The sequence below is a fragment of the Argentina silus genome, assembly GCF_951799395.1.
Source record: "Argentina silus genome assembly, chromosome: 21".
NCBI lineage: Eukaryota > Metazoa > Chordata > Actinopteri > Argentiniformes > Argentinidae > Argentina > Argentina silus.
In genome coordinates, this window is record NC_139675.1 from 8,809,073 (window position 1) to 8,825,348 (window position 16,276).

At 45.5% G+C, this 16,276-nt stretch overlaps 3 protein-coding genes across 5 annotated transcripts in view; 2 read left to right on the top strand and 1 right to left on the bottom strand.

Moving 5' to 3' along the window:
- Positions 1–1,715, top strand: part of klf3 (Kruppel like factor 3 (basic)) — a 13,626-nt gene extending 11,911 nt beyond the window's left edge. Inside the window, exon 6 of the mRNA XM_083693296.1 lies at positions 1–1,715. This exon is cut by the window's left edge and continues 938 nt beyond it. The gene's annotated coding sequence lies outside the window, so the exon portion shown is untranslated.
- A 1,953-nt stretch (positions 1,716–3,668) lies between these two features.
- Positions 3,669–10,570, top strand: fam114a1 (family with sequence similarity 114 member A1). 3 transcript variants are annotated; one of them, XM_083693287.1, is made up of 11 exons: positions 3,669–3,885; positions 3,957–4,165; positions 4,465–4,599; positions 5,314–5,466; positions 5,660–5,843; positions 6,565–6,650; positions 7,088–7,333; positions 7,774–7,913; positions 7,990–8,062; positions 8,399–8,452; positions 8,833–10,570. In XM_083693287.1, the coding sequence occupies exons 1-11, from the start codon at positions 3,687–3,689 to the stop codon at positions 8,956–8,958; spliced, it is 1,605 nt and encodes a 534-aa protein (XP_083549413.1). In that variant the 5' UTR covers positions 3,669–3,686; the 3' UTR covers positions 8,959–10,570. The 3 variants fall into 3 exon arrangements, with proteins under 3 accessions (XP_083549413.1, XP_083549414.1, XP_083549415.1); XM_083693288.1 differs by having other exon boundaries at positions 5,660–5,804; XM_083693289.1 differs by having other exon boundaries at positions 3,837–4,165.
- An 81-nt stretch (positions 10,571–10,651) lies between these two features.
- On the bottom strand, positions 10,652–15,728 carry LOC310821311 (uncharacterized protein). The gene is made up of 11 exons (XM_083693300.1): positions 15,477–15,728; positions 14,773–15,075; positions 12,778–12,894; positions 12,507–12,560; positions 12,369–12,410; positions 12,131–12,169; positions 11,969–12,007; positions 11,852–11,884; positions 11,627–11,668; positions 11,272–11,331; positions 10,652–10,943 (listed from the first exon to the last, which is right to left on the bottom strand). Exons 2-11 carry the CDS (start codon positions 15,062–15,064, stop codon positions 10,909–10,911), a joined length of 753 nt encoding a protein of 250 aa, XP_083549426.1. The 5' UTR covers positions 15,065–15,075; positions 15,477–15,728; the 3' UTR covers positions 10,652–10,908.
- Between the last annotated feature and the right edge of the window lie 548 nt (positions 15,729–16,276).

A 16,276-nucleotide genomic window follows, 5' to 3' on the forward strand; every position in this document is an offset into this window, starting at 1 on the left:
AGCATGCTTCACCTAACACACACACACACACACACACACACACACACACACACACACACATCATCTGCCTCCTCTTATTACCCAGTCACATGATGAAGAAATCACAGATATATGTGCAGCTAGTTAACCTAACACACACTAGTGTTCTGGGTGCTCCAGTAGGCACGCACATGCACACACACACACACACACACACACACACACACACACACACACACACAGTGTCGTACTCACACACACACACATGCAAACACAATAATAGCAGCTCAATCTCCAATTATTGAGGGGGGGTCTTTGGTATTGGGATGAAGGGGGAATGGAGTGGGGGGGTTACTTGGCTTCACAACGCAAAGTGTTTTTGTTTGTTTTGCGTCTAGAAATGTGAAAAATCTGATTATTAATCTGATTATTAACCAGGGCATTAATGTACAGGAGGAGGAGTCCAGTTTGGTTGGTTAAGGGTAGCAACAGTGACCTGTTCTCTTGTGTGAGTGTATGTATCAATGATATGTTATTATCCACTCACAGAACACTTTATTAGGAACACTATGCTAATACTGGGTAGGGCCTCCCTTCGTGGCAGTGATTCCACAAGATGTTGGAAACATTCCTTTGAGATTCTGGTCCATGATGACATCTTGCAGATTTTTCAGGTGCCCTTTCAAGCTGTGAATCTCCCGTTCTACCACATCCCAAAGGTGTTCTATTAGATTCCTATCCGGTGACTGGCAAGGCCACTGAAGAACACTGAACTCATTGTCGTGTTCATGAAACCAGTTTGAGACAACTTCTGCTTTGTGACATGGTGCTTCATAATGGCTACTTCATGTTGGAAGTAGCCATTAGAAGATGGGTAAATTGTGGCCATGAAGGGATGCACATGGTCAGCAACAATAATATAATGGTATTAACGGGCCCAAAGTGCGCCAAGAAAACATTCCCCACACCATGACACCACCTCCACCATGAGAAGGTGTACAGGTGTTCCTAATAAAGTGTTCGGTGAGTGTATTTGTTATATTGACATATGATAAGATGGTATTTTATTGTATTACTTTTTTATATATATATATTAGGGAGACCCCCAAGGTGTAAAGCAGGGAATGTTGCTCTTAAATTTGGATAAGTTTTATAAATGTTTGCTGAATTGACTTCTGGTGACCAAACTCCTAGCTCTGTTTACAGGAGACGTGCACTTTAAACACCCAAAGCCAAATATTTATCATTCAAATGAATTGATCATTGATTGATTGGTTTATTGATTGATTGATTAAATTCCATTTGCATTCGACAATAATCGTTTCTTCTAATAGTAAGTAAGACTTTGAGTATTGATCATATTTCAAAGCAAACTCCACGTCCTGATCGATTCTTCATGTGATGACTGGAGTTGAAATGGATCAACTCTCTCTCTCACACACACACGCAGGCACGCACACACACACACACACACACACACACACACACACACACACACACACACACACACACACACACACACACACACACACACACACACACACACACACACACACACACACACTCCTGACAAGTTGTTTGGTTTTTGTTGGTTTTGTAACTATGCAGATTTTATAACATAAGTTGTAATATATTTTATAAATGATTATTAGACTGAATGGGCAATTAAAGGTTTTATAGCATGATTATAATATTTTTAGCACAATGAATATTAAACATTTTTGTTAAGATGTGAATGTGTATGAAATTCTGTCTTTCTTAATCTCGGTTGTCAGTTGAAAGGGAACGTGTTGTAATGTTGTATATCAAACTGTGAACATATTCTGTACAGTCATATTTGAACAATTTTGCATATCGTTTTACAACAAATATCCATAGCATACAATAAACCTATATTGATAAATGTTTCCTACATGTTTTTTGTGTGTGTGTGTGTGCGTGCGTGTGGTTGATCTTGCAGTAAGCACATATCTCTATTTGTAAAATACACACACGTCCCTCTATTTGCCTTCAAATAGACCTGCCCTCCATACACACATAACTAACTCAACATACATCAAATGTTTTCCAAAGATAAACACTATATGTAAAATATAAGAAATCTTAACGCTAAACATATATTTTGATGACATTGTCTCAGTCACTGTGTATCTAGTGACAAACAGTCAATCCAAAAACGACCTATGTAGTTTGGAAAAAAGGAGGGCTCGTCCGGGATTTGAACCCGGGACCTCTCGCACCCTAAGCGAGAATCATACCCCTAGACCAACGAGCCGCGCGTGACGACGTAGGAAATCCCACCATTTTTAAAGACATGTTTAGATATGTTATGTTCTACACGGGCATACGTGATTTCATTTCACCCGAATTCAACTATAAACGGATAACGGATAACGTTGCATCCAGACTACAATTTTAGCGAGACGATTCGGCCGCAGAGTTCCAGTGTTTCCCGGTGACGTCACCTCCCGGGGCAGCACGTGGACGGGACGGGGCTGCCGACGTGGCGAGGCGGAAGAGGCACCGGAGACAAGTTGCGGAGCTGTCAGCGAAACGGGTGAGATGCACTGTCATTTTCATACAAACAAAACCGCTTCTTTCAGCTTTAGTGATTTCCTTGTCACGGTTTCCTCCAGACAAAACAGCCTACTACGAATCTCATGCATCAGACGCAGTTGCAGAATCCAAGGGAATTCTTTTATTTCGCCAATATGTACTTATTGATTGTCATCATTTCATGGTTTGGTTTAGGATGTGATTTGGGCTCAACGCGCTTGATTCGCACGATTAGATTGGGGCTATTGAACTGCCAACAATGCAGTGTTGCGAATATCATCTCGATGATCGATTAGTTTCGCGTGCAGTGTTTGTTGTTTATTTCTATGTCAGTTACCTTGTATCGCCACCGAACGACCGTGTCTTAAGTCTGAATTATCAGTCAATGTTCAGAACGAGAGTTCACCATTTATTTCGGACTTTTATAACTGTGCGACATCTGCGGCAATCAACCCACAAAAAAGAAAAACAATGATGAATTCCTTGCATTTGCATTATGTGACCGCTAGATGGAAGTATTAAGCCATATCCCCAGAGTCATATAATGTCTGAATCAAACGGCTCTGATAATATCGCCAGGATTTCTTGTTAGATGATGTTAAATATGACTGAGAGGTCTAATTATTGTGCCAGAATTATTTGGTCGTATCAATCTAACATATGCATTGATGATGGAACATAACACAGCTGCTGACCCCTCCTTTCTCTCTCTCTCTCTGTTTAGATCAGCATGTCCCAGACGGCCCCCACAGACCAAGCAGACCCCCCCATAACGACCCCCCCTCCTCTCTCTGAACCCCCCAACCCCGTACCCCACCCCCCTGGAGACGCACAACCAGACCTCCCGCCCCCCATACCCCTCCTCCAGCCCTCATTGGTCACAGAGGGTTCTGAGGGCTCTCCGTCGACCAATGAGGCAGCAGAAGAGGCCACCGCCGGGGACGACAGCTCTGAGGCTGCTGTCGAACAATCAGGGCATGGCGTGGAGGATCATGTGACCGAGTGTGATCAATCGGTGAACCTGGATCCCGATGCCGCGGCTGCCACCGAGGGGGAAGTGGAGGTTGTCATAGTGATATCATCATGTTGTCTTGGTACCGTCCAAGTAGAGAGATTTTACTGGGCTGATGGTGGACAGTAGAGCACAGCTAATGATGGAAGTGTGTGTGTGTGTGTGTGTGTGTGTGTGTGTGTGTGTGTGTGTGTGTGTGTGTGTGTGTGTGTGTGTGTGTGTGTGTGTGTGTGTGTGTGTCTTGTCTCTCTCTCTCTCTCAACAGGCCACAGGGAAAGGTTGGGGAGGATGGGGGTCATGGGGGAAGTCTCTCCTGACCAGTGCCACCACCACTATGGGTATGTGTGAGTGTGTGATGTGTGTATTGTGTGTGTGTTCGTGTGTGTGACCTTTGCCCTCTCTCTTCCAGGTCAGAGTCTGAGCTCTGTGAAGAAGGCAGGGGAGTCTCTGCGCCTCCATAGGACCTCTGTAGGGGAGGAGGCGCAAGAGGAGGAGGAAGAGAGGAAGGAGGGAGAAGGAGGAGAGGAGAGCGGGTCAGAATCTACTCCGTCTGCTGTCATGACGACAGCACCAAGTCGAGGAGTCTTCTCCACCATCACCCATGCTGTTCAGAACACTGTGAGTACTGTATACACACACACACACACACTTATCCACACACACCACACAACACGACACTACCCCCCCACACAGGCAAACACAAACACACACACACACACTTATCCACACACACCACACAACACGACACTACCCCCCCACACAGGAAAACACACACACACACACACACACACACACACACACACGCTAGCCGCCAATTCGCTCAATCACGCTTGCTCAATCATGCTTTTGTCTCTGCAAGTCAGTTAACCTTATTCTTCTCTCTCTCAACTTTCTCCCTCCCCCCCCTCCCCCCCCAGGGTAAGTCAGTGATCACTGGGGGTCTGGATGCGTTAGAGTTTATAGGGAAGAAGACCATGACCGTCCTGGCTGAGAGCGACCCAGGGTTCAAGAAAACCAAGACCCTGATGCAGAGGACCGTATCACTGAGCCAGGTACACACACATACACCACATGCACACGCACACACACAGGCACGCACATGCACACACACAGGCATGAGACATACACATACACACACACACACACACACACACACACACACAAACACCACTGATGCCATTTGTAAGAAGGGACAGCAACATATTTTCTTTCTGAGGAAGATGAACTCTTTTCGTGGAAGCAGTAACTATGACGACCATGTTTTATCGAACCCATGCTGATTTTTTCTACGGTAGCCTGGTATGGACATTAAAGTGTGCACAATAAAACAACGGTTGGCCAGGATTGTTAACCAGGCTAACAAAGCTAACACAGTTACCTGAGGTATTAAAGAATCACATTCTATCCTTGACTGTCCTGAACATCCCCTTTTAATAGATCTTGAACTTTAAGAGCCATAGAATTTAGAACTCTTTTATACAGCGTGCCATCAAGCTGTTAAATATGTAGTGAAGCTTATTTATTGCTATTTATTGTTCTCATGACAACTGCACTTCAGCATGTGCTGCATTATCTGCCCTGTCACGATGCCTGATATACATATCCCTCTGCTTTTTCATGTGTGTATGGTTGTTATTGTTGTTGTTGTTGTTTTATGGTGTTTTCTTAAGCTGACTGCACTACGCGACTGCGTTTTGCTTTGGGGATCAGGTAATGATTGGTTGTGGGTGTTGACGGTGTTGTGTATCTGTGTTGTGATTGGTTAGATGCTGAAGGAGGCCAAGGAGAAGGAGAGGGAGCGTCTGACCAGCCAGTTGATCAGCGAGCCCACGGCCCACTACGGCATCCTATTTGACGACTACCAGGGCCTGTCACACCTCGAGGCCCTCGAGATCCTGTCCAATGAGAGCGAGACCAAGGTAATACGCACAGGCACGCACACACGCGCACACACACACACACACTCACAGGCACGCACAGGCACGCACACACACTCACAGGTACACACACACTCACAGATACACGCACTCACAGGCACGCACGCAAGCACATGCACACACACATGCACACACGCGCACACACACACACACCTTTTTTCTTCTCTCCTTTCAGGTGCAGGCGTTCCTCTCCTCCCTGGAAGAGGAGGATCAGGAGGAGGTGAAGAAAGAACTGATCGCCATCAAGGATCTCTTTATCAGCCAGGAGGAAGAGGAGGAAGAGGAGGAGGAGGGGAAGGAAGGAGAGGCGAAGGATTACGGTGATCTAAGTTCCCAAACACAGTGTTCTACCCCCCTGTGTGAGTGACCCGCCCAGGTCCACCCTAACAGCAGATCTAGGGTCTGATTATCATGACTTTACCCATGAGGGGATGACCCTAGATCAGTTTGTTTAGGGGTGATTTGTACCATGCACCAATTGACCAATATTTGTCAAAAAAAAAACATTCATGATCAGAACAATCAAAAGTTGCATGACACCAACGCCCTACTCAAGCTCGGCTGTGTACTCCAAGACCTAATTCTTCCACTGAAGAAGCTGCTACACTGTAAGTACATCAGGGGAGGCTGGTGGAGGTAGAAATCGGAGGACGGGCTCGTTGTAATGCATGGAATGGAATGAGGAACGGTATCAAACACAAGTGCAAATAAAAGAGTTCAGCTGACACAGTTTGAGATTTAGAATTGAGATTGAATGAGAAGATCCAAGACTTTTATAGGTTGGTGCCAACATGAAGTATCGTCTGCCTAACCTTGTACACCCAGAGTTATGAGCCTGGCTCTAATCAATCAAAGCTGCTACAATCTGATTGCATGTCAAATTATATTGATGATTTTTTTTTTTTTGTGGTATTAATGTATGGAGTTACACGTGATTGATGCTTTGAAACTAAGGATGTGTGTGGATGTGTGTTTGTGTTTGTGTGTGTGTGTGTGTGTGTGTGTGTGTGTGTGTGTGTGTGTGTGTGTGTGTGTGTGTGTGTGTGTGTGTGTGTGTGTGTGTGTGTGTGTGTTTCTCAGCTGCGGATGGGGAGGAGTTTGTGAGCGTTCTGACTGAGCTGCTGTTTGAGCTTCATGTCGCAGCTACCCCGGACAAACTCAACAAGGTGACCACGACATATTATTAAGCAGCTGAGAAATTCTTGACCACCTGACCTGTCACACTATCAACATGTAATTCAAAGTGTATCCACAAGGGGCCACTGCATGTGCCTCCACACTCCAGACAGTTAACAGATTTTCTCATTTTTAACTTGAAATAATCCGACTGTTATCCACCGATGAACATCAATACAAAATACGTTTATATGCATTCTGGTTAGTATTATGAATATTAGGGTTCTGCAACATGTCGCCCTCTTGGTGCTGGGGGATGGAACTACACACGAAAAAAGCATTAATGCATGGCTTTATATTAGGGTGGTACTGTTACTTTTGTAATACAAAATCTATATATTACACTATGTTTATATATATATATATATATATGAGCATACATGTCCCATCATGCAGTAGTGATGTGTGGGTAATTATGCGTCCCCAGGCTCGAATGAGGGCACATGATTGGGTGAGGGAGGTGGAACAGCCTGTCCCCACGGATACAGTCGGCGGGGCAACTGAGGAGCTGCAGGCAGGAGAACCGACACCAGGACCAGAGGAGGAGGAGATGGAGGGAGAGAAGGAGGAGATGGAGGGAGAGAAGGAGGGCATGGAGGGAGAGAAGGAGGAGATGGAGGGAGAGAAGGAGGAGGAGAGCAAAGAGAAAGAGAGCAGCTCTAAGTCTGTAGAGGTGAGACTGATTTCACAAGAGCTTTAGTGTAGTGAGTGTCGGTATGTCTCTCTCTCCCTCTCCCCCTCTCCCCCTCTCTCCCCCCCTCTCTCCTTTGAATGTGTCCACTGCTCAAGCTGTAGTGTGTGTGTGTGTGTGTGTGTGTGTGTGTGTGTGTGTGTGTGTGTGTGTGTGTGTGTGTGTGTGTGTGTGTGTGTGTGTGTGTGTGTGTGTGTGTGTTCTCTAGCACTGTGACTGCCAATGGCACTTGTTTTTATCGAAGGTTTTACTTCCGATGACTGATGTATAGTTGATTCACATACTTAGCCAAATATATGTACTTATTGTAAATGCATATCACTTTGGAAAAAAGCGTCTGCTAAATGACTTTAACGTAAATCTGTGTGTGTGTGTGCGTGTGTCTCCTGTGTATGTGTGTGTGTGTGTCTGCCTCTCTCTAGGCTGTGTACCTGTCGTCTGTGGGGAGTCTAGCCGAGGTGACAGCCCGCAGTATCGAGCAGCTCCACAAGGTGGCAGAGTTGATCCTCCACGGCCAGGAGCTGGAGAAACCAGCCCGGGACCAGGCCCTCATCCTCACCAGGTAGGTGTTTGTGTTTGTGTGTGTGTGTGTGTGTTATAATCAACATAAACATTTAACTGTGTGTGTTCTGTTGCAGACTGACGTGTGCCATGTGTAAGGAGGTGGGCTGTCTGGCCAGGAAGTTCTCTGATACTCTGCTCACTGTTGGGGTAAGACTGTGTGTGTGTGTGTGTGTGTGTGTGTGTGTGTGTGTGTGTGTGTGTGTGTGTGTGTGTGTGTGTGTGTGTGTGTGTGTGTGTGTGTGTGTGTGTGTGTGTGTGTGTGTGTGTGTGTGTGTGTGTGTGTGTCTGACTGTCATGCTATAGCTAGTACAGTAACTTGATTGCATTAAGATCCTGCTAACTGCTAATCATTCATTGATTCACAGTGTAGATACATGCTAGCAACTAATTGGCAATCTCTCTGTCTCTCTCTCTCTCTGTCTCTCTCTCTCTCTCTCCCTCTGTCTCTCTCTCTCTCTGTCTCTCTCTCTCTCTCTCTCTCAGGACCAGAGGAAAGCTGAGGAGTTGAATCCATTGGTCGACAGTGTACTGCTTGAGGTAAAGAGACTTCTCAACACACACACACACACACACACATACACACACACACACACACACACACACATTTACACACACACACACACACACACACTCTCTCTCTCTCTCTCTCTGCCCAGCTGTCTGTCTGACTCTCTAACTGGCAAGCACAGTGATTGTCTGTCTCTACTCCACCTTGATGATGATGATGATGATGATGATGATGATGTGGTGCTCAAAAGATTTAGTGAGGTTGGCAGGTCTGTGACAGTGATCACAGTGATGATAATGATGGTAATGATAATGATGGTAATGGTAATGATGGTAATGATAATGATAATGAGGAGGAGGAGGAGGAGGAAGGTGTGAATCCTGACCCTGGCTCTCTGGTCGGTCCGCAGGGTTCCAACAGTAACACGTACATCCAGAACGCCTTCCAGCTCCTGCTGCCGGTCCTCCAGATCTCACACATCCAGACCCAGCACTCTAGAACCCACACGGAACCCTCAGCCCAGCTAGAACACTAACCCTGCCTTAACCAGAGACACACACACACACACACACACACATACACACGCATACACACACACATACACACATTGACACACGCATACACACACATATTCACACACACACACACACACACACGCTTACACTTAAATGCCGCTTACTGCTGAAGTGCAATTGGCCCCTATGCTTGTCTTATGTAACTATGTACAGTCAGATATATTATATATATATAATAGAGTAATACTGAAGTGACACCATCTCCAAGTGCCATAGCCAGAGACCATTTAACCAGAACCACTGTTCTCTCACCACAACTGAGATGGCTCTGATTCCACAACATTGTTCCCTGTATTTCCTCTTAAAGGGATAGATCTTCCACTCAATCAAATCTGGTTAGACACTGCAAGGTCTGATACTTGGGAAGAACCATCCCTTTAATGCTATGTTAAATTCTAGGAAATATCCTAGAGTAGATACTGGAAGAGCCCAGTCTAGATTGATGGTGGAATTGGCCACTCGATTGAGTTTTAAGTGCCATTGCTTGCTGGTGTCTATTCCATATCACTGCGATCTTGTGTTTTATTATGACTTGGTTGATATTTGCGTTGAGGAACCAAATTCAAGACAGTTCGGAGCTGAATCAAAATAATTATGTTTTATTTTCTGTTCGTTGACTGAAGTATTTAACGTATCCCGTGTGTTGTCATGGAAACTTACATGTCTCTCATGTTATTTGAAGTTGAACCAAAAGGCAGGTATTGGTGTTTGCCATTTTAAAGGGATTTTGCTTCCTTGTTTGTCGTTTTTTTCCTCCATTGTACTCAATGGACTCAATTGGACCAATGTGGACTAGAACACTAACTTGGCAGAAACGTTGTAATAACATTATTTTACATTCTGTCCATAGATGTTTCAACTATTGATTTACCTATGTTTTCTGCCAGTATTTGTGATGTGGATTTCACTACCAACTTTTCGTTGTATAAGTAAGATTGTGTTAAACACTACCTTGTATTTCTATTTTGATATGATAGAGGATGATTTGATAGAGGATGATTTGAGAGGAGAAGTTACTGATCAAATGACTACAACATAAACATATCCACGGCAATACAATTCCAAAGCCTTCATCTCCTCCCGATATTCCATCATTTCTAGAAGGAAGTTTATTATTTTATTAAAAAGTAAGATATAATGTATTGTTGTTACGCTGCTATCCAACAGGCCCAATTCCAAACCAACTCCCCTGCCCTCTTGGCCCAATTCCAAACCAACTCCCCTGCCCTCTTGGCCCAATTCCAAACCAACTCCCCTGCCCTCTTGGCCCAATCCCAAACCAACTCCCCTGCCCTGTCGGTCCAATGACAAACCAACTCCCCTGCCCTGTAGACCCAATCTCAAACAAACAAACCAACTGATGTTCACAAGTGGGTATCCTGGTTGCCAGATGTCCTGCTGCTTTAGTCAGCCAACACAACAGATGATAGAGGAGCTGACTAAAGCATCAACAGACCTGGCAACCAGGCTAGTTTATGGTAGGGGGTAACTAAGGGGTTGGTTTGGGGCTGGCTGTCTCTCGTTGATGAAGTGCCCTTAAACTGCGGGAAGAGATGCCAAAAATAAACATATTTTAACCCTCCATTTGCCTCTGCTCCATTCTTACTGTTCACTCCTCTTCTCCCCCGAACAATCAAGACAACAACAACAAGACTGTCCCAACAATGTTTATTTTTTAATAATTTAAGTTATACACTATAATTAATAATACAAATTGGCCATTTAATGCAAAACTATGCAAAACCTGTCATTGTCAGACTCAAGACGCACAAAACACGTTGAGACGTAATCTGGCAAAGAGGCTTAAAAAGGGAGTCTTCCTTCTGTCTTTTTCTTTTCTCTCCTCGTCTCCTCTTCTTCTCTCCCCCCCAGATGGAGCGTGCTCACAAGGCCTCCTCCGGAGAGAGGGATCACAGAGGAGGGTGACCACGATGGTGCAAGTGAGCTAGAGGGAGAGGGAAAGCGGGATGGAGGGAAGAAGGGAGGGAGGGAGGGAGGAAGGGTGGAAGAAGGGAGAAAAAGAGGGGAAGGGGGGAGGTGCGTTGGTTGGTGGTAGTAAGGAAGTCAATCTCACAGTCTGTTATAGACAGTACTCCAGGGGAGGCTGGTGGAGGTAGAAATCGGAGGACGGGCTCATTGTAATGCACATTCTATGCATTACAATGAGCCCGTCCTCCGATTTCTACCTCCACCAGCCTCCCCCTGATGTTCTCCTTCACAACATATGATTGAATGTGTCTGACAGCACAGTTGTTGCATAGTTGGTTCTTTACCTCCAGTCATGTCATGTTTCTGACTGTCCATGTCTCCATCCAGCAGAGTCTCTGTGAAGTCTGGAGGGACGCAACACAGTTGTAACGCATGCATGCACGCACACGCACATACACACACACACACACACACACATATGCACACGCATATACACACGCACACACACACGCACGCACACAAAGGTTTTCTCATGTCTCTGCCTGTCTGCTGTATTTAATGATTGAGGGAGAGAGGAGGCAGACAGACCCACACACACACACACACACACACACCCCAATTCCCAAAGTGCTGTCTGGTACGTGTGTGGTATTCCTGTCACTGTAATGTTTGTTTACTTCTGGTGGAGAGCAAACTTACCTGCCTCATTACCGTGGTAACCCTGCCTAGGGTCTTCCTCCTCTGAGAACACAAACAAACAAAGCCACAATACACACACACACACACACACACACACACACACACACACACACACACACACACACACACCACAAGACACACACACATAGCAAGAAGCCTGAAAGTTTATGATGCTGTGTGCGTGTGCGTGTGCGTGTACGTGTGTGTGTGTGTCTTATTCTTTACCTGCAGTCAGATCTTCGTGAATGGGTGACAGGCCTGTCCATCAAAAGACAACAACATTAAGCAACAACAACATTCAACCAATCCCTACGTGAGGCAGAACAATGTTGAGGAACTCACCCCTCCAATAGCTGGATCTGTAGACACTCAGGAGCTTCTCTATTGGACGAAACAATCACACCAATCATCAATGGGAGGAAGGTACCGTAAACTTACCTGTATGGCAACTTTGACTGAGGTGAACTCATGGGTATTGTAGTTCTATGTAACTGTAGTGCTCACCATTTGGAGTGGCCATCTCTGTATGCATCTGAAGGACATCTGAAGGGACAATACATTTACTGGCATGTATTGGCAGTAAATGGTTTTGATGTGTGGGAGAGAGGAAGGGAGAGAGGAGGAGATAGAAGGAGAGAATTGGGGCATAAAAGAGGGAGGTCATAGAAGAGAGAGAGGGGGGGGGGGGTGACAGGCTTGTGTATGTGGTCTGCTAGAGCAGGTGTGTGACTGCCCCCCCTACCTGAGAGGGTTCCTCGCGACACGTCAGACCGACCCCCAATCGCTGTGTGGAAGGAACACATGGCATCATCAGTGTATCAAACTGTAGCTGTACTGCTGGAGCGTGTGTGTGTGTATGTGTATGTGTGTTGGGTGTTACCGTTCAAACGTCCACTGGGCTGATAGATACTGACGGGGTACAGCATGGGATTCTCTGAGGGAGAGGGAGGGAGGGAGGGAGGGAGGGACAATGCATTTTAACCTACATGACTGTAACTCTGCATCCCTGTCAACAGATTAACTATAAAGAGATGCTCTTCTTTTGAAATTACCTGTTATAGATATAGATGCAAGATACAAGAATGAATGTGTGTGTGCGTGTGTGTCTGTGTGTGTGTGTGTGTGTGTGTGTCTGTGCGTGTGTGACTCACGGAGGTGGCAGCAGCGCCTCTCCCGGCAGACCTGGCCCAAGACCATGGTGAGTGCCATCAACACGACCACAGACAGCAGAACCAACCACATCACTCTGAACATACACGACCACTCATCTACAGGGAGAGAGAGATATGAGAGAGAGATGAGAGAGAGATGAGAAGAGGGGGAGAACGGGTTTAGGAGGAGGGAGGGTTAGAAAAGTGTGTGTCTGTGTGTGTGTGTGTGTGTGTGTCTGTGTCTGTGTCTCTGTCTGTGTGTGTGAGAGAGAGAAGGATAGAGACATAGAGTAGAACTGTCAGACGCCAAGCCAAAATCAATTGAAGGAAGCCTGGAGTTAGCCTTTTATTAAGAGTATACAGTGCCTTCGGAAAGTATTCAGACCCCTTCACTTTTTCCACATTTTGTTGTGTTATAGACTCAATTTAAAATGGATTCAATTAAAAGAATTTGCCATCAATCCACACACAATACCCCAGAATGACAAAGCCAAAACAGGTTTTTTGAAATTTCAGTGTAATAAGCATAAGTATTCAGACCCTTTGTTATGACACTCTTAAAATGAGCTAAAATGCAAAAATGTCATTAACAAATCACTTAATAAGTTGAATTGAGTCCATCTTAATGCAAGGATAATAGTTTGTGTAATTTTAGAATTAATATCTTTGTTTTTATAGGGTCTCTGATTTGCATAGGAATCAATTACACACTGTGTGGATCAGGTTGTCATTATAAACTTAAAAGTAAATTAAGAGGAACAAAACTGCTCAGGAATGCGACCCTGAGGCCTGGGGAGACTTACAAAAATCGACAAAGTTGAATGGTGGAGAGGAAAAAGCAATCGATGTGACATCATCACAGTCACTCTACAAAATTGGTCTATAACTAAGTGGCCAAAAAGAATCCCTTAATGGAAAATAATCTATCTCATATCCATAATTGTGTTTGCAACAATGAATTCAAGTGACACAGCAAAGAAAGTAGCTGGAAATGTGTTTATTTGGTTTTGCTACAAAGCATTAGGTTTAGTGCAAATCCAGCACATGCAATGCAGTTTCTGCACCATCTCTTGTGTGGAGAATAGTGGTAGCTGCATCAAGTTATGGGCATGTTTGTCACCGGCAGGGACTGGGGAGTTTGTCAGGATCAAGAGATAATTATGAAATTTGCTGATTTGGTAGTGACATCTTAATCTACACAGTGTGTAATTGATTCCTATGCAAATCAGAAGCCCTATAAAAACAAATATATTAATTCCAAAATTACATGAACTATTATCCTTGTATTAAGATGGACTCAATTCAACTTATTGAGTGATTTGTTGATGACATTTTTGCATTTTAGTTCATTTTAAGAGTGTCATAGCAAAGGATCTGAATACTTATGTATATTAGGTACTTCTGTATTTCAATTTTAATAAATTTACAAAAAAGAAAAAGAAAAGTGTTTTCACTTTGTCATTCTGCAGTATTGTGTGTGGATTGATGGCAATTTAATTTAATCAATTTTAAATTGAGTCTATAAAACAACAAAATGTGGAAAAAGTGATGGGGTCTGCGAAGGCACTGTATCTCTCAGAATGTCTCAATGCAGTGCCTAGAGGGGAAGACAGAAGTGGAGATGCTGGAGAAGAAGGAAACAGCGTTTGAATAGAGTAGAACTGAACTGAACCTGACTCAAGGCGGGAATAGAACAGAGCTGAAGTGATTCATTCTTTGTATTGGATGAAACTGGATTGTGTCAAAGGGACATGTAAGATATGGGGAGCGTCCCAATAGTCTAATGTGGTTTCCTCTCCTCATCTCCTCCTTTCCTCATCTCGTCTCCTTCCTTCCTCTGCACTGATCTACCATTCTAAACGAGTGAAAGCAAAATGGTGGACACCTCGTCAGACAAGTCCTCTCACATCAGAGAGGGGAAGGAGAGGAAGAGGAGAGGAGAGGAAGAGAGGACGCCTTTCTACACTATTAAAACCAATCCCCCCAGGCCCTCACCTCTCTGTGGTGGGTGTGTCAATGACACGGCAGACTTCAGGAGCATCTGATTGGTCAGATGAAGGAGGCAGCGGCTGTGATTGGTTGTTTTGGACAAGGCTGGGAGACAGCAGTAGAACACTCTCTGTCCTTCCTCCTTGTCCTCCTCCTCATCCCTCTCTTTCTCCTCCTCATCCCTCTCTTTCTCCTCCTCATCCCTCTCTTTCTCCTCCTCCGGTGAGCGGAGGGATAGAGTGCTGGTGTTGAGGTGGCCATAAAGGCTGAGGTTCAGGGACCCGAACACCGACACCATGATACTGCCTCCTACAGACACACATGGATATGACAGGTATGTTGATGGATGGATGGAGGGATGGATGGGTCAATAAAAGGAGAGAGACATGGAGAGGAGAGGAGAGAGATTTGCAGAAGAGAGAAGGGGTATGTTAAGGAAAAGATGGATGGATGGATGGATGAGAGGAAAGGAGAGAGATATGCAGAAAACAGAAGGGGTATGTTAAGGAAAAGATGGATGGAGAGGAGAGAGATAGAGAGAAGAGGTACAGTATGTTAAGGAAAAGATGGATGGAGGGATGAAGGGAAAAATGTGGAGAAGAGAAAATATGACGATGATTTGTCTCCATTTAATCACTTTCCAGTCTTCTTCTGGTGTTGCGGGAAACTGGGAACGAAGGTGACGTCTAAGAGGTGACACGCCCACCCACCTGAGATCCAGGCGTTGCCACGGAGACCCAGCAGGTCCACCTCTGCCTCACACAGGAACCATCGGCTGTCCGAGTCCAACCTGGAATTTCCAGTCCCAGACCCAGTCCCATCCGAAGGCCCAGTCCCAGTCCCATTCCCATTCACGGTCCAATTACCAGTCCCAGTCCCAGCCCCAGCCCCAGTCCCAGTCCCATCCCCATTCCTATTCACAGTCCCAGTCCCGGTCCCATTCACGGTCCAATTACCAGTCCCAGCCCCAGTCCCAGTCCCATTCCTATTCACAGTCCCATTACCAGTCCCATTCCTATTAACGGTCCCATTCCCAGTCCCAGTCCCAGTCCCAGCCCCAGTCCCAGCCCCAGCCACAGCCCCAGTCCTGGGGCACACTGGCCCCATAGTGTTCCCGGTGGTCTGGGCTCCAGGAGAGAGACAGACCCTCTCCCTCCCTCCCTCCTCACAGGGGCCGTAGGGTACGCAGTCGAAGTTTACTCTCAGCGCTGGAGGAGTGTGTGTGTGTGTGTGCATGTGTGTGAGAGAAGGAGGGGGAGAGAGAGAGAGAAAGCAATATAAACAATATTATGGTCTCAGACAGAGCGGGGGGGACAAACTGCCTCTCGTGGCTGGGGTTCATATCCTGTCTCTGCGATCATTGTGAAGATGCTGTAGAAAGTCTCACACCTCTGTCCTCCAACACACACACACACACACACACACACACCACTGACCTTATCAACATGTTCACACACACACACACACACACACACACACACACCACTGACCTTATCACCCCATCAATACG